Source organism: Leptonychotes weddellii, chromosome 4 (genome assembly GCF_054177405.1).
Source record: "Leptonychotes weddellii isolate Sample4059 chromosome 4, ASM5417740v2, whole genome shotgun sequence".
Lineage (NCBI taxonomy): Eukaryota > Metazoa > Chordata > Mammalia > Carnivora > Phocidae > Leptonychotes > Leptonychotes weddellii.
The window spans coordinates 46,003,263-46,025,100 of NC_138372.1; the positions used below are offsets into that span (position 1 = coordinate 46,003,263).

General features: G+C 37.3%; 1 protein-coding gene across 1 annotated transcript in view; it reads left to right on the top strand.

The window, feature by feature from the left end:
* The window catches only part of PATJ (PATJ crumbs cell polarity complex component), a 332,644-nt gene that overhangs the window by 23,823 nt on the left and 286,983 nt on the right, over positions 1-21,838 (top strand). The window contains exons 6-11 of the mRNA XM_081816865.1: positions 466-661; positions 3,320-3,448; positions 13,844-14,062; positions 16,628-16,727; positions 19,122-19,213; positions 20,009-20,150. Of these exons, the coding sequence (XP_081672991.1) occupies positions 466-661; positions 3,320-3,448; positions 13,844-14,062; positions 16,628-16,727; positions 19,122-19,213; positions 20,009-20,150 (878 nt within the window). The remainder of the gene's footprint in view (positions 1-465; positions 662-3,319; positions 3,449-13,843; positions 14,063-16,627; positions 16,728-19,121; positions 19,214-20,008; positions 20,151-21,838) is intronic.

Genomic DNA, 21,838 nt, shown 5'->3' on the forward strand with positions numbered 1-21,838 from the left:
CAGATGTCGGAGATGTAAAGGATGATCTAGACAGGGTGACTCTGCTAGAGAGGAGGTTATTGGTGAATTTGAGGATACAGTTACCCCAGTGTGGTATATGCTGAAGTCAGGTTGGAAGGGGTTCAGGAGTATAGGATTCGTGCAGAATGGTGGCAGTGTTTTTATATGCAAAACCTTGGCAGTGGGGCCCCCCCACGCATTGTTTTTGCTTATTTTTCTAGCCAGATGGTTGTGTGTGTGTGTGTGTGTGCGTGCGCACACGTTTAGGGATGCACCACTTAATCGGTTAGTTAGCTAATAAGTGCTTTGATGAAAAGCACCCTGAAGAGCTGTCATATAATTATTTGAATAAATGTACTAAGTGAAGTAGTGCCATAAGAGATAAACTGTTCCACTTGAATAAAAGATTTTTTTTTTAATGATGCTATTGTATCACTTATAACAGAATTTTCTTATTCTATCAAGGGATCAAAGATTAAGGGAAAATGACCAAATATTGGCTATTAATCACACACCACTGGATCAGAACATTTCCCATCAGCGAGCAATTGCGTTATTACAACAAACCACTGGATCTCTGCATCTGGTTGTGGCCAGGGAACCCGTCCACAGAAAAAGCAGTACTTCTACCAGCCTAACTGATACCACTCTGCCTGAAACAGTGAGTTACAAATTTGGAAAAATAATTTTGAATTATGCTACTGATTTTAAGAAGTGTAAAGACATTTAGAAGATGCTATTTTATTTGTCATACTTCAGGAAAGATCACATCTCTAAATACAGCATTAACATATTAAGAAATTTCACAGAGGATTGTTTTTTCAACGTCCTATGGTTCTCCTTATTTAAGATTATTATTTAATGTAAAAGGTGAATTGTTGTATTACGCATAACTTATTTGGAAAGAGCCTTGTTCTGCAGTGATGTAGGCGGTTCTTAATTAAGCTGAGAGTTTTTATTAGAGATTTACTGTTGAGTATCTTAAGTAAGATTTAGTTATGTTATTTATCTCAAAAACATTTTTGTAGATCATATTGGGTATTTATGACTAGATTATTGACACTGCAAAATTATAGGTTTCCTTTTCATGTAAGCATGTATACTGAGCAGTTTAAAATAAGAATAAAAGCATATGTGTCTTTTGGGAATCTTTCAACTTGGTTTATAAGGTTTTACAGATTTTGGCCTCCATCTTCAGAATGCAAGTTAATAAATCTTACTTTCTTATAACACTAAGTGCTAGCTGATTAATTTTCATTCATTGGGACAAAAGAAACAATAGACCATCCAGGTACAGTACAAGGTCACAACACAAATTAACGTATAGACATTTTCCCTTTTGTAATCAGTGATATTTATACAGCACAATTTACATAATAAATACAATGAACAAAGTGAGAAAATGCTTTGCATAGTGGTTAAGAACAAGGGCTCTGGAGCCAGGCTAAGATGGGTTCAAGTCCAGTTCTGCCACTTCCTAGCTGTGTCATATCAGGAAGGTTCCTTGACTCCTCCAACCCTCAGTTTCTTTTCTTCCTTGGAACTAATAACAGCATCCACATCACAGAGATAATATGCGGATTACATGAGAATGCATGTGAAGAGCTAAGCACAGTGCCTAGTGCAAAATATACACTCTGAATATTAGTTGTGATCATTAATTCAGGCATATTTTAGCAAATTTGTTACTTCCCAGATACTAGATATTGTTTTAGACCTGAATTTATTACATATCCTAATATTCCTGGTATTTTAACCTTGCATAGTAACTGTCCAACTTAGTATAATTGTAAAACTGTTGAGCTTGAGATGGCGGATTTTATTCTGTGGTTAGATATGTAAATTTAATGAACTTTTTTTTTTTAAGATTAATTTATTTGGGGGAGAGTGCATGTGGGAGAAGGGGCAGAGGGAGAGAGAGAATCTTAAGCAGAGTCCCCTCTGAATGTAGAGCCAGAGGCTTAATTTCACCACCCTGAGATCATGACTTGAGCTGAAATCTAGAGTTGGATGCTTAACCACCTGAGCCACCCAGGCACCCCTAATGCATATTTATGATGGAAGCCTACTAGTTAGAGGCAAAATGCTTAACGTCTCTCAGTTTGATTCATATAGTCCTATTGCTGTGTCTTCAGTGGGGCCTACCTTACCTCTCCCACATAAGAACCTGCTTAATTAGTCTCTTTACCTTGTGTCCTCAGCATTTCATCCTTCATATTGCTGTCAGATTAATCTTCCTAAACCACTGCTTTGTTCCTGTCCTTCTTCTTCTTTTTTTTTTTTTTTTTTAAAGATTTTATTTAATTGTCAGAGAGAGCGAGCACAAGCAGGGGGAGTGACAGGCAGAGGGAGAAGCAGGCTCCCCACTGAGCAAGGAGCCCGATGCGGGACTCCATCCCAGAACCCTGGAGTCATGACCTGAGCCAAAGGCAGACACTTAACCGACTGAGCCACCCAGGCATCCCTGTCCTTCCTTTTTTTAAAACCTTCAGTTATTCCTTTTGCTTATCCAGTTAAGTAAATCCAATCTTTTTTTTTTTTTAAAGATTTTATTTATTTATTTATTTGAGAGAGAGAGAGTGAGAGACCACATGAGGGGGGAGCGGGAGAGGGAGAAGCAGACCCCCCGCCGAGCAGGGAGCCCGATGCGGGACTCGATCCCGGGACTCCAGGATCATGACCTGAGCCGAAGGCAGTCGCTTAACCGACTGAGCCACCCAGGCGCCCAAGTAAATCCAATCTTTTGACCATATCTTTGACCCATTCTGTTACTTGGCCCTGCTTTGCTCTTACATTTCCCTTTTGCTCGAATGTGGTTTTTTTTTTTTCCTCCCCATACTGCAATTAAAATGCGACCTTTTCCTCGAAGCTTTCCGTAATTCTTCATTGGATTCAACCTCTTATATCTGCCCCTGGTCCCCCACTCCTGCATCTTTATAATAGTCTGTGATTCTCTTCCAATTCAGGTAAACACATATTTATTGGTTCCTCCTGTGTGCTGGACATTGTGGTAGATATTGGGTACAGACTGGAGAATAAGGCAACATGTCTCTATCCTCTTCGAGCTATGTATCTTATGATTCAGTATTCTGCCTCATATTTTAATTATTTGTGTTTTAGATTATCTTTCTACTGGATTATAAGATTTTCAAGGGCGGGGACCATCTGATCATCGTTACATATCTCCTAGCCTCTAGAAAGTTGCCCTGATTACTTGTAGGCATGTTCAATTTGTGGTATATCTTTTACTTATTATTGTATTGGAAAGCTAAGTATCTGTGTTTCACTAACCTTCGCTTTTTTTGCCATTAATTTGTAGGTTCATTGGGGCCATATTGAAGATGTTGAGCTCATTAATGATGGCTCTGGATTAGGTTTTGGAATAGTTGGAGGAAAATCAAGTGGTGTGGTTGTGAGGACGATCGTTCCTGGAGGATTAGCAGATCGAGTAAGTTGACTCGTTCTCATTTTGGTGTCATACAGTTTAAGTTGTATGGTTTGAAATGTAATTTTATAACATGGGTTACTAGGATATATGATTCCATAATTAGAATTTAAATATTGCTAAAAAAATTTTTATTCCCATGAATGTTAATACACACTCACTTGGCTTTATTTGAAACATTTCCTAAGTCAACTTTTTTTTTTTTTTTGGCTTGTGGTTGACAGTCTTCTCTCTTTTTTTTTTTTATTCTTATGTTAATCCCCATACATTACATCATTAGTTTTAGATGTAGTGTTCCATGATTCATTGTTTGTGCATAACACCCAGTGCTCCATGCAGAATGTGCCCTCCTCAATACCCACCACCAGGCTAACCCATCCTCCCACCCCCCTCCCCTCTAGAACCCTCAGTTTGTTTTTCAGAGTCCATCTCTCTCGTGGTTCGTCTACTCCTCCGATTTCCCCCGCTTCATTCTTCCCCTCCTGCTACCTTCTTCTTCTTCTTTTTTTTCTTAACATATATTGCATTATTTGTTTCAGAGGTACAGATCTGAGATTCAACAGGTTGACAGTCTTCTTGATTCCATCAGAGGACAGTATTTTTTTGTTGAGTTGTTAATAGGTATTGTATTTTGAATGTCTGTATTCTCTCCCAATGTATTTTTCAAGGACCTAAATGCTAAACTCAGAAGGTACAGTGATTATAAACATTTGTCCTAATATTGTATGTGGTAAACTTCACTTGAATTACAGTTTTCTCACATTATAAGCCAAATGGCTACACTTCATTATTTAGCAGTTTAAACTGAAAGTGGGCTTTTTTTCTTTTTTCTTTTTTTTTTAAACTAGGCTCCATGCCTACCATGGGGCTTGAATTTATAACCCTGAGATCAAGAGTCACATGGTCCACTGACTGAGCCAGCCAGATGCCCCTGAAAGTGGGCTGTTTTAAAACTTATGAACTGGGGTGCCTGGGTGGCTCAGACGGTTAAGTGTCTGCCTTCAGCTCAGTTCATGATCCCAGGGTCTTGGAATTGAGCCCCGCATCGGGCTCCCTGCTCAGCAGGAGGCCTGCTTCTCCCTCTCCTACTCCCCCTGCTTGTGTTCCTTCTCTGTCTCTATGTCAAATAAATAAAATTAAAAAATAAATAAGTAAAACTTATAAACTATTTCTGTTTAGTTTTACATTGAAGAAAATGTTAAACATTGCATGTAGTTTTCGTTCAGAAATTTGGTTATGATGCCACTTAATAGTGAGCCCATAGTATGTGAACTGTCCATGATAACCAGAATAATATGTAAATTTCAGTAATTGATGTTCAGTTACCTACAAATATATCCCTTCTGGTAAGTATAAGTAAAAATGAACTTGCCTTGCAAATGCAGCTTTGAGATAAATTCCTCAGCACCCCATTTCTTTTCAAGATTGTTCCATCTTACACACACTGTGGAGCTGCTAATATTCCTATTTTTAGCCTCCACTTGTATTTAGAGAAGCTGCTCTCAGAGTTTGCTTTGTGGGGATCCCTGAGACTCTTGTAGGGGGTCTGTGGGATTAAAACAAGGAAGTGGCATCAAACCATGCTAGTGGTCACTGCATTCTTCTCCATTGTGGGGAAAGAGAAAAAAAAAGAAAAAAAAAAAAGTCAGTCTTAAGAAAGTGCAGCAAAAAATTATTTCTAGCAAATTTTGAAATTTAACTGCATGTCTTTTTAATATTATGTAACAAAATGGGACATACCATACAGTACTTCTGCCACATACTGAATTATGATGGTTGGTTTGAGAAAAATATTTGTGAGACACAGCGCCTGGGTGGCTCAGTTGGTTAAACATGTGCCTTCAGCTCAGGTCATGATCCTAGGGCCCTGGGATCAAGTCCCACATTGGGCTCCCTGCTCAGCAGGGAGTCTGCTTCTTCCTCTACTGCTCTCCCCTGCTTGTAATCTCTCTCTCTCTCAAATAAATAAAATCTTTAAAAAAATATTTGTGAGACAAACTAGCCACTTTTTTAATATGGAAAACATTTAAAAATTTTTAAATTTTTTGCTCTCATTCATATGTTATGAATTTCAGCCATACAACATGATTTGATGTTTTATACTGTGAAGTGACCACCACAGTAGTCTAGTTAATATCCATCATAACAGTTACATTTTTTTCTTGTGATGAGAACTTCTAAGATCTTCTGTCTTAGCAACTTTCATATGTACAATACAGTATTGTTAACTGTGGTCACCACATTGTACATTATATCCCAATGACTTAGTTATTTTATAAATGTAAGTTTGTACCTTTTGACCATTTTCACACATTTTGCCTACCTGCTACCCCCTCCCCCGCAACTTCTGGCAACCACCAATCTGGAATAGTATTTTTATTTTTGAAAGAATAATTGACAGAAAAATTATGGTTTTCAGACTTGGGTGCTTGGCAGACATTTCTTTGAAAATGAATGAAGCAAGCCTGTCACTTCAAGGAAAACAACTGACAGTGTTTGTGGGTGATGATAAAATTTGAACTTTGAAGCAAAAATTAGAATTCTGGAAAAGTTGTGTTTTACCATGAGCTTGACATTTTCCAGTATTTAAAGACTATTCTGATTAGATTATTGCTGATATTAATGTGATTTTAAAAATATTGTATAATGAAATATGTCAATATTTGGAAGATCTGCATGAGTCTGTATGTCAGTATTTTCTGAAGACCAATGTGTGATATGACAATGTATAGGTAAAAGGTCCATTCAGGATTCAGTACTGATCAATAGATTTAAATGAAACAGTATTTGAAAGTTTGTTGATGAAGTTGCAGATTCCATATTGCCACTGATCTTTAAGAAACCACAAATTGTCAAGTTTTGGTGTGTTATCAAAGAAGAATGGACTCGAAGGGCTATTAAAATACTCCACCATTTTCCAACTATCTAATTGAGGCCATATTTTCTTTATATACTTCAGCCAAAACAACATATTGCAATGTACTGAATGCTAAAGCAGGTGTGCAAAACCAGTTGTCTTCTTTTAAGCCAGATATTAGAGATTTCCAAAAATACTCAAAAGTACCACTCTTCTCACCATTTTGTTGTAGAAAATATAGCTTTTTTTTTTTTTTTTTTAAAGATTTTATTTATTTGAGACAGAGAGAATGAGAGACAGAGAGCATGAGAGGGAGGAGGGTCAGAGGGAGAAGCAGACTCCCTGCCGAGCAGGGAGCCCGATGCGGGACTTGATCCCGGGACTCCAGGATCATGACCTGAGCTGAAGGCAGTCGCTTAACCAACTGAGCCACCCAGGCGCCCCGAAAAATATAGCTTTTATTTTCAAAATGAAAAGTGTATGCATCAATATATGGAAATATATATTAGTATATTATATGCATTAAATATTTTAAAAATTTCTCTATTTTTTTTTTTTTAAGATTTTATTCATTTGAGAGGGAGAAAGAGCACAAGCAGGGGGAGAGGCAGAGGGAGAGGGAGAAGCAGACTCCCCGCTGAGCAGGGAGCCTGAGGCGGGGCTCCATCCCAGGACCTAGAGATCATGACCTGAGCTGAAGGCAGATACCCAATCATCTGAGCCACACAGGCACCCCTGTGCCATTTTCTAATTCAGTAGATACAGAGAACCACATAAACAAAAGCTCTTTGAGATTCTCAGTAATTTTTGAGATATAATTGATATACAATAAACCGTACATAGGTAAAGTATACAGTTCAATAAATTTGACATATGTTTACCGGCAAGTCGAAATGTGTAGGGCAGGGTAGCATAGTAGAAACTCAGGCAAGAGTTGATATTGCAGTCTGGACTTAAAAATTTGTAGGGCTAGTTGGCAAAATTTCTTAGGAAACTCTGTTTCCTATCTGTTACCATCTTAAGGCAGAATTCCTTTTTCTCAAGGAAATCTCAGTTTTTGCTCCTAAAGTCTTCAACTGATTTGATGGAGCCCCTCTCCACCCCACCTATGTTATCAAGGGTAATGTTCTTAAAGTCAGCCAATTGTAGATGTTAATCATATCTGCAAAATAACTTCACAGTAACATCTAGACTAGTGTTTCACCAAAAAACTGGGTACCATAGCCTAGCCAAGGTAACACATAAACTTTAACCATCATACCATCTATCTCCTCAATGAAGAAAATGAACATATCCATCACCCACAAGTTTCCTGTGCGTCTTTGTAATGCCCATTTCTCTATCCTCAATAATTAAGAGTGTGAAGGATTTCTGAGACCAGTAAGGCTGAGAATTGTCATTTTATGGATCTTCAAAACACATCTGTGGCAGAAAACATATTCTTAAGGGTTTTTTGGAAATATTTTGTAACCTGAAAAAGAATGAGGTATTGTGGAGTATTTTGATATCTTTTCCCACATTCCCTTCCCCCCATTAGCAATTTTCATAAGCTTGTTTGCTGGAGTAGCATTTTTCAAGATGCCGAGTGGAGTAGTTACTGTGAAAAACAAAGGGTCAGATAAATTTAGAAAACACCAAGTTAAACAAAATCAAATAGACTTTTTTACTGTAAGAATTTTCTGAGCTTTAATATCCTAATGTGCATTAAGAATTGTCACAAGGAGAATATGATGTGCAGTTTCCCAAATTAATCCCATTGAGACAGTGTTGGGAAAGGCCCAGGTCTGATTTTCAGCCTTTACTGGAAGGGAATGTCACTATTTCAGGTCATCAAGGAGGGGGTTGGGATATGCCTATCAGTTATGATGCAGAAGCAAATGTTTATACCAGACATTGTTATCTGCCTAATATACATTATTCTCATGTAATCCTTAAAACAGTCATAAATTTTATTTTCAAATTAGAGTTATGGAAACTGTTAAGAAATTGCCCAGGGCTACTCAACTAGAAAATGACAAAGTCAAGATTGAGTCCACATCTGTCTGACTCTGAAGCCTGTCTTTTACTGCTTAAATCTATTTATATGAAATTGATCCCAATGTTTTTCTTTTCCAGATGTATACTTGTCCAGGGTTGGTCTAAGCTTATCAGATAATAGCCAGCTCTAGAAGCAAGAGAACTATTGTCTTTTTCCTGTAGGGAATATGGCAAGGCCTAAACATAAGAGACAGAGCCATCCCCTCTCTCTTCTCATCTCAGCTAATGGCCAATAAGATCTCTTGAACTGGCTCTGTGCATTGTTGCTGAGCCTTTACAAGTTGTTGCTCATGTAGGCTGATCATAGCTTTAAAAGAATGAAAGGGAATTACTGCTTTTAATTAAAATGTATTCATGTTTTGAATGTTAATGCTCACTTTTGACTATGGCAATCTTTATGATAAGGGAATATAGATGTCTTAGATTGATCATAAAGTGATACCTATGTTCAGCTAATGGGGTTAATCAATCTTTATTCAAAGAATATAGAATGAGGTGATAGAAAGTTAGAGAAGGAAGTCTGTATTTCTTATTTAGAAGAGTTTCATGAAACAGCCCTCTATATTTCCTTTTGTGTTTACAGATATTATATACAGTTAAAAGATGGGTACAGTTGAGGGAGTATGCCTAAGAACACCTGACTGAGGTCACTGTAGCCTAAAGGGACGTCAGAAATGGATGCATTTGATGATTTGCTATAAGCAAGGCATTCAGCTAAAGACTTTACATATAGTAATTGAGTTTAATGCTCACAAATCAATGGAGAGGGATTCATTCCCATTTTGCTTAAGAGGTATCTGAGATTTAGGGAGAATAAGTAACCAACCTTTGGCTCTATAGCTTGATCAAAATAGAGCCAGGATTTGAACTTGGGTGTGTCTGTCTCCAAAGCCTGTACTTGTCCTTCTGCTGTCTACTGCCTCTAATGTTACAAAGTAAACGAAATTGAAAAATAGTGATTCATATGAGCTTTTTAAGAAACACGTTGAGGGTGTCTGGGTGGCTCAGTCGTTAAGCGTCTGCCTTCGGCTCAGGTCATGATCCCAGAGTCCTGGGATCGAGCCCCGCATCAGGCTCCCTGCTCAGCAGGAAGCCTGCTTCTCCCTCTCCCACTCCCCCTGCTTGTGTTCCCTCTCTCGCTCTCTCTCTCTGTCAAATAAAATCTTAAAAAAAAAACTCTTGTTGAGATTTAGTTACAATGACCAGTCAGTAAATGCAATCAGGGCCTATTCCATGGATAGGAAAATTACATGGTATCGTGTAAGGGGAGCTTTATAATCTATATTCTAAATCTATAACCTATAATACATAATACATCAATCTTAAAATCTATTAAGTCTGTAAGCCCATATCTACCTGTAACCTTAGTCTCCAAAAATCACAGTACCTTAAACATACATCTTTTGAGAATTCTGTTCAGAAGTTTGTTTTTGTTTTTAATTGAAAATGGGTAGTGTAAAACTTCGTTTGACAGAAGTATCTTTCTTGTGGTCTGGAGAAATTCTAGGGGAATCAGGTACACTAAGTGAACCCATTTTCCCTGGAAGGTAACTATAACAATGCAGTCTATTTAAAAGTGGTGATGAATTACTGACCTTTTGGTATTAGGCAATTATGAGTCATGTTAACTATCCAGTAATCTTTCATACCAAGAAGGAATGTAACCAAGCAGAGATTGGAGGGTGGGTGTGTACTATGAGGAATTTTTAGTCTAGAATAAGCAAGGCCCAGCTTGAGGCCACTGAATAGTTGATTATTCCCAAGAAAATTTTGCTTTGAGTGAATCTATAAACAGATCTTTTCCTTATCATTAAAAATCAGTTGATGAGGGCTCTGGGAATTTGAGGAAAATGGGATAGATGTTTTTAGATGTAGTATCTTTAGTAAAAGGCGAAAGATTTATGCGATCTGAAGAGAAACCAGAGATGTAGTATCTTTAATTCTTTGAGGAAAAGAGTGTTTATAGAGTTGCTATTTTCTGCCTATGTTATGTTGCCTTTTGATTAAAGACCAATGATAGAACTGGCCTGGAATCAAACCTAATAATAATTTTATTTTCTGTGTTCTAGTTTTCAAAGAAACAAATTTGATTTATTTTGCAGCTCAAGCCTAAATTCCTTTAGGTTTTCAAATATTTTATTATTTATTAAAGTATATTTAAAAAAATTTTTTATTATTGTTTTAAAGTAGGCTCCATGCCCAGTGTGGGGCTTGAACTCACGACCCTTACATCAGGAGTCGCATGCTCTACTCACTGAGCCATACAGGTGCCCCTCAAATATTTTTTTGAATTGAAATTATCCTCCAAACTGCCTATCAGGGAATTTAAAATGCAAACTAATATATTTTTTATCCTATACCTGCTAACTTGGATTAAAGTATTTTATCTTTTTTTTTTTTTTTTAAAGATTTTATTTATTTATTTGACAGAGAGAGATACAGCGAGAGAGGGAACACAAGCAGGGGGAGTGGGAGAGGGAGAAGTAGACTCCCTGCTGAGCAGGGAGCCCGATGTGGGGCTCGATCCCAGGACCCTGGGATCATGACCTGAGCCGAAGGCAGACGCTTAATGACTGAGCCACCCAGGCGCCCCTCTTTTTTTTTTTTTTTTAAAGTGAATAAATGATACTTCTGGTCTTTTCACTGTAATGTGGGGTACTCTATCACATCAGCTGTTTTAATTTTTGTGCCTTCCATACTATCTTAGGCTATATGCCTAATTATTTTTCTCTTTTGAAAGAACCTATGGGTTAATAAACCTTTATATTTGAATGTTTGATTAGCATGCTGTATCTTTGCATCTTGGCCTAGCTGTTTATTGGTTATCATTGATTTATGATTTCTGTTAAAGAACTAAAGGAGCTCTATGAGTTTTAATTTACTTGCACAGTAGACAGGTTATGGAAGGAGAATGTCAATCAAAAAATATCAGTAAAATGCAGTGTTTGGGGCTGCTGGACTTAAACAAGGTAGCTGTCATTTTGGTGTCTTTCCTGTCAATCTGACTGATTGTGTTTGCACTTATGAATTCCTCAGAACACCTGTTTTTCTGGAAGAAGAAAATGTTTGACTTTCAGTGACAGATGCAAATTACATCATTTTGAATTGAGGTAAAATAGGAAAAAAAAATTGTACCTAGAGGTGACTAAATATGGACTTACGGTGAAGTGGCATTCTTTGGCCAAGCCAAGTTCACTTACTTGACATATTCTTTATTCTTTGGTCAGGCCAAGGATGGTTTGATTTACAGAGGCCGCTTTACCAGTGTTTTTCATCATGACCACTGACTTTCTCTTGAGGAGTTACTTGTTTTATTTCAGGTTGTTGCATTGATACAATATCAAATTACCAGTGCTTAAAGTAGAAATCCACTAATTCTTATTTCCTCTTTCATCTGTCTTTTCTCTGAGTCTTTGCAAATGTTTTCTGAATTGAATTGCATTTGTTTTCCTCCTCTTCTCCCCCTCCATTAGCTTCTAGGGCCTTCTGCAGACCTCACAACAAAGCCCATAGCTTTTTACTCCATACTAGGATCTAATACCTACCTTTATTCAGGTTCCTGCAAAATTGGGGAAAAGGAAGGATGGAGAATAGACTTTTTAGTCTTAAGGCTTTATGTTTATGTTTATTTTTTATTTTTACTTTTTCCTTCTGAATTTCATCTATGCCTTATTGATGGTGCCTCCTGTAGCCAGGAATTGGAAACCTAGCACTGTACAAGCCCGATGGTCCTTGCTCTATTCTCAGGCTGTCCTTCTCTCCCAGCTGCAAAATACCTACTTTTCCTCTTCATTTTATTTAAGCGTTTTGATGGTAATAGGCAGTTTCTTGGAGAATAGGAAAACAGTAAGTTTATTGTCCACTACTGTCATTCTGGAGGTATCAAAGTGTAAGAGAAAGGACTAAATGAGAACTGCTCTTCAGCAGCTTTGTGACCTTGGTCAAGTCAGTCAACCTGTCTGAATCCCATTTGCTCATTTTAAAGTTGTCCCTGTCTAAATGAGATGATATATAAAAAGTGATTTTTGACCTGTAAAGTGCTAGGCAGATATAATCTTTTGTAGACAGCTATGTTTACATCTTGGTAACTTTACTTGGTAAAGGTAAGTAAAGAGAATTCAAAATTTCTGATGAAACAAAATGTAGATGGATCCGCTGTTTCAAGAATTTGACAAATGGAGGTAGAAGGGAAATGTTAAACATTTTGAACTGATGTACTTTTTGATATATTATGTTTTAAACTTTTCTGGGTATGAAATATACACATTTAAAAGTATATAAAAAAGTATGTATAATGGCTGTGCACATTTTAAATAATGACAATCACCAATGTATGTATCACTTAGTTTAAGAAATAAAACATTTTAAATAACAACAACAACAACAATAATTACCCATGTAGATATCTCCAGCTTAAGAAATGGAACATTATGTATCCTTTCTCTAAATTCTCCCAGAATCCTGACTTTAAATATGTTATATATGCTAATGACTCCTAAATTTAAATATGTGGTCTGGACTTCTCTCCTGAACTCCACATCTGTATATCCAGCTGCATATTTGACATTTCCACTTGCATGTCTAATAGGATCTCAGACTGAATATCTCTAAAACTGAACTCCTGATCTCTACTCCCACCCATCCATTCCTCTGCAGGCCTCTTTCTCTCAATTAATAGCGCTGTCTACCCACTGCTTGGCCTAAAAACTTGGAGTTTTGAGTCTTTTTTCCCTTTCCCACCTCATGTAGAAGCTATCAGTAGAGCCTGTGAGAGTTCATTAAGAAAACATCTAGAGTCTCCTTCTCACAACTGCTAACCTAGTCCACAGTTGTTTTAGCTTCCTGACTGGTATCTCTGCTTCTGTTGCTTCCTGTCCTGTAGTCTCTTTTCAGGACAGAAGCTTGAGGGATCTTGGTGAAAGTAAGTTCGATAATGTCCCTTCTCTGTTCAGAACCCTTCAGTGACTTCCCTTCCCACTGACTCTGCACTGCTGACCTCCAGTTAATGCTCCCATCTCCTCCTGAATACTCTTCTCTTTGCTCATCCTCTTCCAGCCACACTGACATCTTGCTGATCCTTTAACGTGCCACGGAGTTTGTTGGCCTTCAGAGTTCCTAGCTTGATGCCGGAGGTCTCAGATCCAACCTCCTTCCCTTCTTGAGGCCCAGGGTTTTCTGATCTCTTCCTTACCTTTGTGGCCATGAATACCTTGGCTCTAGGCCACTAGGCATGAAGTGATGCCCTCAACCAAATACCCATTTTAGAATTCTAGTTACTGTTCTCCTTTTGAACACATCCTCCGCCCCATCTTTTTTTTTTTTTGGCAAAGATTTCCTTTTCTCTGTTGCCAGTTCAGCATTCATTAAAACTGTTGTTTTATTTAGCATATTATATTCTCTGTCAGCCATTGTGTCAGAATTGAAAGTCCAATGAATTGGTTATTAGCCAGTGCAGTTAGATCATTGATTTCTTGGAATAATTTTGTTTTGTTCTTCAACTAAAGGATGGAAGACTCCAGACAGGGGACCACATCTTGAAGATTGGTGGCACAGATGTGCAGGGAATGACCAGCGAGCAAGTTGCGCAAGTGCTAAGGAACTGTGGAAACTCAGTCCGGATGCTTGTTGCAAGAGACCCAGTTGGTGCAATTTCTGTAACCCCTCCCACCCCTGCAGCCTTACCTGTTGCCCTGCCTGCTGTAGCTCACAGGAGCCCTAGTGCTGTGAGTATGCAAACCATTCTTTCACCTTAAATACTGGGTGTGAGACCCTGCCAGATTAGAAGTGCCTTTGACTCAGAGTAGTGCCTCTGTGCTCACCAGTGAAGCAGAGAACCCAGTTTAGAGACATTAGACAAATTTGATTTCCTTTTTTGCTGTTTCTCAGCCTTAAGTCATCCAACCTCCCTGCACTTCAGCTACTCATCTGTAAATTGGAAAATGTTTGCCATTTCTTTTTTTTTTTTAAATAAGGGCTTTTAAAAAATTTATTTTAAAGTAAGCTCTATGACCAGTGTGGGGCTTAAACTCATGACCCCAAGATCAAGAGTCGCATGCTCTACCGATCGAGTCAGCCAGGCACCCCAGTACTTGCCATTTCTATTTCATTAGAGTGGTGAGGAGACATTCACGTGTTGGAGGGGAAACTAATACTGGTCAATGTATAAATTACATAGGAACAGAATGAACAAAGGAAATACATAATATCTATTATAATCATTATGATATAACAATAATCATTGCTATTATCAAACACCTAGAATTGTCAAGGTCATCTGAAATCCTCACAGGAATTCTGCAAGATAGGCCTTATCCTTTCATCAAGATAAGATCATATTAGATGAAGGAACTCAAATCCAAATTACTCATTTAAAAGTCATAAAGTGAGGGATACCTGGTGGCTTAGTCAGTTAGGCATCTGACTTTTTTTTTTTTTTTAGATTTTATTTATCTATTTTACAGAGAGAGAGAGCGCACACAAGCAGGGGGAGCAGTAGAGGGAGAAGCAGGCTGTCCACTGAGCAGGGAGCCTGACATGGGGCTCAATCCCAGGACCCTGGGATCATGATCTGAGCCAAAGGCAGCTGCCCAACCAACTGAGCCACCCAGGCGCACCTAGGCATCCGATTCTTGATCTCAGTCAGCTTAGGTCTTGATTAAAAAAAAAAAAAAAGTCATAATAGTGCATCAGTTGCAAAGCTGGGATTTGAATTCAGATCTTTCTGGTCCATTCCAAGATCTTTCCAGCCATCTTACAGGCTCTGAAGCAAGGGGTAATAAAGCAAAAGGAAAGAAATAGCTTTTAAAAGGAGGGGCAGAGGGAAGAAGAAAGAAGTGACTTTGGCAGGAAGAGGTGGAAGACCATCATTCATGTACGTTCGAGGGCCGATTCTAGAACGTTGTTTGCCTCTCCCTACTTGGCACCTTATGAGTGGAAGCTTTCTGTCTGAGATGTTAACATCATTTTTGTTTTCCTCTCCAAAGTGGTTATAGCCACTCTCTTCCCCTCCATTACTCTAGCTCTCTGGAGCCTTCAATTCAGCAGTGGGGACCAGTGTAGCTGGGTGATAAGTAAGAATTTGATGCAATCAGCTGTTTCCCTTCTAATGTTAGTGTTTTGAATCGAATCCTGTTTTTAGACACTTAATCCTTTTAAAGAAGTATTTTAGGGGCGCCTCGGTGGCTCAGTCATTAAGTGTCTGCCTTCGGCTCGGGTCGTGGTCCCTGGGTCCTGGGATTGGGCCCCCTGCTCAGCGGGAAGCCTGCTTCTCCCTCTCCCTCTCCCCCTGCTTGTGTTCCCTCTCTTCGCTGTGTCTCTCTGTCAAATAAATAAATAAAATCTTAAAAATAGAAGGCAAGTAATGAAAGTAAGTTTTAGTTTGATATTTTTTGGTCCCAATAATTATTATTCACACTAATTCTTACCATTTGTTTCTCAATGTTTCTTTATATTTGGTTGTTTTTGTTGTTGTTTCTGGTTTTTTTTGTTTGTTTTTAAGATAAAAATTTATCCTGAGTTTTTTCTAAGTGGCTGGATTAGTTTTCTGTTGTTGTGTAACAAATTATCACAGGGGCGCCTGGGTGGCTCAGTTGGTTAAGCGTCTGACTTTTGATTTTGGCTCAGGTCATGATCTCAGGGTCATGGATCAGGCCCCATGTCTCACGCATGCTCTCTCTTTCTCTCAAAAAAACAAAACAAAAAACACAAACTTAGTGGCTCAAAACAACAGGCTTTGTTAGTTCACAGTTGTGTAGGTCAGAAGTCTGGGTGGGCTTGGCTGGGCTCTCTGCTTAGATTACTGCATGGCCAAAATTAAGGGCTGTCTGGACTCTTATCTGGATGCTCATTATCTGGACAGCTCATTTGAGTCATCTGCAGAATACAATTCCTTGCAGCTGTAGGACTGAAGTCTCTTTCCTTTGCTGGCTGTCAGCTGAGGACCTCTCTCAGCAACTCCAGGTGCCCTGTATAACTTCTCACAGGACCTCCTCATTTTCAACCCACAAGTCCAGCCTTTATGCTTCAATTTCACTTCCTTTTCTGCTGCCAGCCAGAAAACTCTGCTTTTGAAAGGCCCCCAATTAGATTAGATGCACCTGGATAATCTCCCCTTTGCCACATAATGGAACATAAACGCAGGAATAGCAGCCGGAATCAAAAGTCATGGGGACCATCTTAAGATTCTGCCATAGGTTCTAAAAAAATAATTGACAAACCATGCACAAATTGACTACACTCAGTTATGGAACTAAATATTATGTATAATTAAAATTGTTTTTTCCTTTTAGGACAGTTCTGTTTTTGAAACTTACGATGTTGAACTCATTAGAAAAGATGGACAGAGTCTTGGGATTAGAATTGTTGGCTATATCGGAACTGCTCATACAGGTAAATGAATCATTTCTATTTTATATTTGGAAATAATTGTAAAGGATGTTAAGGTTTCTAGATAGTAAAATTAAATATCTGCAAATTTTAATTTCAATACTGAACAATAAAACCATGTATCTGTAGTGGCAGCCAGTTACTTTTCAGTGATTAGAGAATTGGTTTTACCTCAGTAGTTTTATAGCTGACTTGATTGTCATTAACAAAAGCATTTAATTGCCTAACTCAGTGTATAACATTTGAATTGTATCTTCTCTTTTTCTAAGATATATTTTAAATATTGTGACTGTTACATATTATGATGTTTTAGATGTGATAACATAAAAGGATTACTGTATATATTTCATACTATGAATGTCAAAAAGTATTACTATAATTACTAAAAAATACATAAAACAAATTCTTTAATTAGAATTATTTTCCTGTCAAATAAAGGGATTCTATTGTAAGAATACATACATGGCCCAAGTAACTCTGAATAACACTCCCTCAACTCCTACATGCAAAGCTTTGGTAACTTTTATTGTAAGAGTTACTCTCTTATTATAAGACAATCATTAGAGTAAGGAAAAATAAACCTTTTGATAAATATTTGCTAGTAACATCAATTCAGAGTTATGAATTGTTCTGGCTTTTTAAAAATAGCAAGATTAGAAAGTTAATTTTTTAAAAAAATTATTATTTTGCATACTTACAGCAGGTGGAAAGATTAAGAGTGCTAATGTATTCAAGTCCTGAATGAAATTCATGTCAGACCACCTTGTGCTATTTTAGCCTAATGAAATAACTGTTTTTAAACCTTTAGATTTTTCTAAGTACTACCTTTATTAGGTTCAGAATTTAAATGAATTCCAAAAGAGCTAAGTATGGATTGTATAATAATGTTGGGGAAAAAAACTATATTGAATAGGTCTTAATATGCTGTCACGTTAGAAAAAATCATGGCTTAGTTCATAAACTTGTGGCTTATGAACCTTTATTATATTAAGTTTTTGGAGTGTTCTTGTAAACCTAACAGTATAATATACACACCAAGTAAAATGAAAATGAATAACCAATAGAAAATTGAGAAAATTTGATGTTTATGTTACTGAATAAAGAAGAGAGTCATTTTACTTCTTTTCTCTCAAAAGAAGTTTTGGGGACTTTGTGGGGGGGCAATGGTGAATCCAAAAACTAGAGCATTTAAAAATTCAGTATACTATTTGACATGTCTTTCAGAGTAATTTTTGTTTTATTCTATTCATTGGATGTTTGAGGGGGTTACTTTGCTTAGTTCTGAAAGGATAGAAAAATGAATATAAGAAAAGTCTAGTCAGAGAAATAGAAAATAGCTCTTAATTGTTTAAGGGTAAATAAAATATGTGTCTTAGCAGAGCTATAAGCAAACTATCATATGGCAGATGAAAGATTACATTTGACAGAAGCGAAATAAAGAATTCACAGACATTTGTGCTAGGCATGAAAAAGGATTTTGGTGGAAGGGATGAGGTTTATAGGAAGAAAAAAGAAAAGGGATAATATGACAGTACTTAATGTTTTGGTGAAATATCAAGAGTCTTGCGTGTGTGGACTTTGTCTTGGAGGGATGGCAGTTGGAAGATAAGTTAAAAAAAAAAAAGTTTTGGGCAGATTATGGAAGTCCTTGAATATGATTCTGTGAAATTTACGTTTTATTATGTAGGCAGTAGGAATTCATTGATGTTTATTTTTCTTCTATGGGCAACATTTTAAGTTCATTTGAAATGAAAGAATAAAAATACAAAATCATCCAGAGTTACGGTTTTTAATTTTCTAGTTTCTCTTCTAAGTCTTTGCCCATAGGCATGTATGCTTTTTATATAGTTGTAATTTTTATTTAGCCATTTGTTTGTATTTAAATATTTTATAATGTGAAGATTATTTAATATTGCTGAAATTCTTTTTTTTTTTTTTTTTTTTTTATAAACACTGTGTGTACTTTTCTGTGTCTGGGAAGCTAACATGAGCAGTGAACTAAATGTAGGCAGGAAGACCAGGTAGGAGACTCTTGTCTTAGTGCTGGTGAAAAGTGAGAAGTCTCCAAGGCAGCAGGAAGAAGGGGGACAGCCCAAAAGAAGAGGATGAGACTGCCTGGGTTCTCCTGAATTCCAGCTCATAGTAGAGTGCATTTCATCAAGCTTCTGTTACTGATTGCTTTTCCAGAAATAGTCATCAGTCACATCATTTCAAATTCGGGTCACTTGTGGTGGTGACAGTTTGAAATAACCCATCAATTTCTCTGCTTGTGTTCAAAATAGTATTTATCAAGCCTCGAGTCAGCCCCTCTAGCTAATTAACCTCTTGATATGAATTTTGCAATCAAGGTCTAATTAGAGCTTTCTTCCTTTTTCCATATGTTTTTGTGCACCTCAGGGGAGGCTTCAGGGATTTATGTGAAAAGTGTAATACCTGGCAGTGCTGCTTACCACAATGGCCAAATTCAAGTGAACGACAAAATAGTTGCTGTAAGTAACTGCCCTTTGTTTTAGAATTGAATCAAGTTGGGAAAAAGAAGTTATCTTGATTATAGTGTGTATGAGAGGAGAATGGCTTTATATAATATCATAATGTTTTAAAAACTTAAGTTCAGTGAAATCTCATTGATTTGGCTCTCAGGGTCCTAAGTTTGTTTTCTGTGTTTGCTTTTGTTTTTTAACTGTGTGTGAAGAAAGGAGTCACTAACCATAATGGTAGGGAAAAAATATATTTATATACACACACAGACACACACACACACACACATATATGGGAAAGATATTCTAGCATTCTCCTAAAAAAAGACTTCCAAGCACCTCTATGTTCTTTAAACTCACTCGTTTTATATACATTTTAGGAAGCTATTAACCAGGTCTTTTTAATGTTTCTACTAACAGTAAGTAATTTTGAGTACATACAAATTTGAGATATTTTATATACTGGGGAATATAGTAATTACCTTTTGTCCATTCAGGCTGGTCTTTCTCCATTTAGTAGAAATTGGTTAAATTTTAAAGTTTATTTGAATACTATTTTTGAAGCATAAACCCACATATCTGCATAGACACATTTAATTTAGTGATGTACACAGAAGCAAATGTTTGTTGGTGTCATTTGAATCTTTGTCCTTCAGGTCCATCTAAGGAAGCATCTTTCATGACTCTTGGCTTAGGAAATGCCTTGTGACTTTCAGGGGATAGAGGCCTAATTTTATTCTGCCTTGTCAGAAGTGAAAATAGCAGCTAACCTGAAACCTCTGTGTAATGGGTCTCCTAATATTTTAGGTCGATGGTGTGAATATTCAGGGTTTTGCGAACCAGGATGTTGTTGAAGTATTACGAAATGCAGGGCAAGTGGTACACCTAACCCTAATTCGAAGGAAGACGTCTTCGTCTGCTTCTCCACTCGAATGGCCTTCAGGCACAGGTAGTTTTTATTTTATTTTATTTTATTATGTTAGTCACCATACAGTACATCATTAGTTTTTGATGTAGCGTTCCACGATTCCTTGTTTGCATATAACGCCCAGTGCTCCACGCAATACAACACAGGTAGTTAATGCCACTATCCCTCTCCCCACCCCATAGTCTGGGCTTGGAAGAATAGCTTACTTATGGAAGTTGTTCTGTGAGTCTGGGAAGGAAAAACTGCCCATCTTTTGTAATGCAGTGATGGAGAAATGAATCAACTCATTTGTGCATTGAAGAAGAGTTTCCTTTGCCTATTATGATGTGCCAGTCCAAATGTTAGAACACGAACCCTGACATGCATTAAGCTCTGAGAGCTGTTCTAAATGGAGATGGAAATCGTTTTTCTGAAAAGCTTCTAAATTTCATTTATTACTTATATTTGAATAATAAAGCTTTGACACCTTTTGTTCTAGGGGCTCTCATTTGTCTAATGCTCTGACATTTTGCACACTTCGGATTTCTTATGACTTCTAACAATATATTTGATTCTAATGTCTCCCAATTTACTCTTTGAAATACAGAGGGGGGGTGCCTGGGTGGCTCAGATGGTTAAGCGTCTGCCTTCGGCTCAGGTCATGATCCCAGGGTCCTGGGATCGAGTTCCGCATCGGGCTCCCTGCTCCTTGGGAGCCTGTTTCTCCCTCTGCTTCTTTCTCTCTCTCTGTCTCTCATGAATAAATAAAATCTTTAAAAAAAAAAAATACAGAGGGGAAAAATAAAACCTGGATTTCTATTAAGGATATTTTTATTTGTGAAATACTTGTTATTTTGATTAAAGAATAGCAACTTTTCGTTATAGAACAAATAATTATATGCATCCCAGTTTTTTAATTACCAAGTTATTAATGTGTAGATCAACAAAATTTGACAATCCTGAAAAACAAATTCAATGTAAAATGAATTACTAGTTAGAGAACTAGTAAGTAAGAAATAATTCCTTTAGAATTTGTCAGAAGAGGAATACATTTTTTCCCTCTCTCTTTTGAAGATATAATAAGCCTGGAAGCCTTGCTTTTTTTTTTTTTTTTTAAAAGATTTTATTGGAAGCCTTGCTTTCAGTTGATACTGATTGATACTTAAATCGGAACTTTTTAAGTTTTAGGTGATAGTGGAAATTTTGCTGCTGAAAGACAGATGCCCTGTCAACTGCATTGTATGTATGAAATTAAAAATCACCTAAATAGTACAGATTGTACAAATGCTATATTGACCTTAAAAGGTTTACATAAATATTTATATCAACATAATGGTTTTTAATAGCTCTGATAGAGCCCTTGGCTTCAGTCTACAATATCAAATAAAGTATGTCATCTGCGAATTAGCAGTTCTTGCCTGCACATGCCTACATTTTAAATTTATGTTGGGATAAATTTTGACTCTAAACTTACACTTCTTCCGTGGTTGAGAGGTCCTTTGTGTGGGTTTTACTAGCACCCTTGGAAGAGTGCTCTACTGTAGCATTTATCATACCTTGCAGCAATCACCTGTTTGATGTGCAGCCACCTATATAGGGGAATGGTGATGCCTTGGTTCCCTGTCCCATGTAACAACATTTTTTTTTTTTTTTTTTTTTATTTGAGAGAGAGAGAATGAGAGACAGAGAGCAGGAGAGGGAGGAGGGTCAGAGGGAGAAGCAGACTCCCT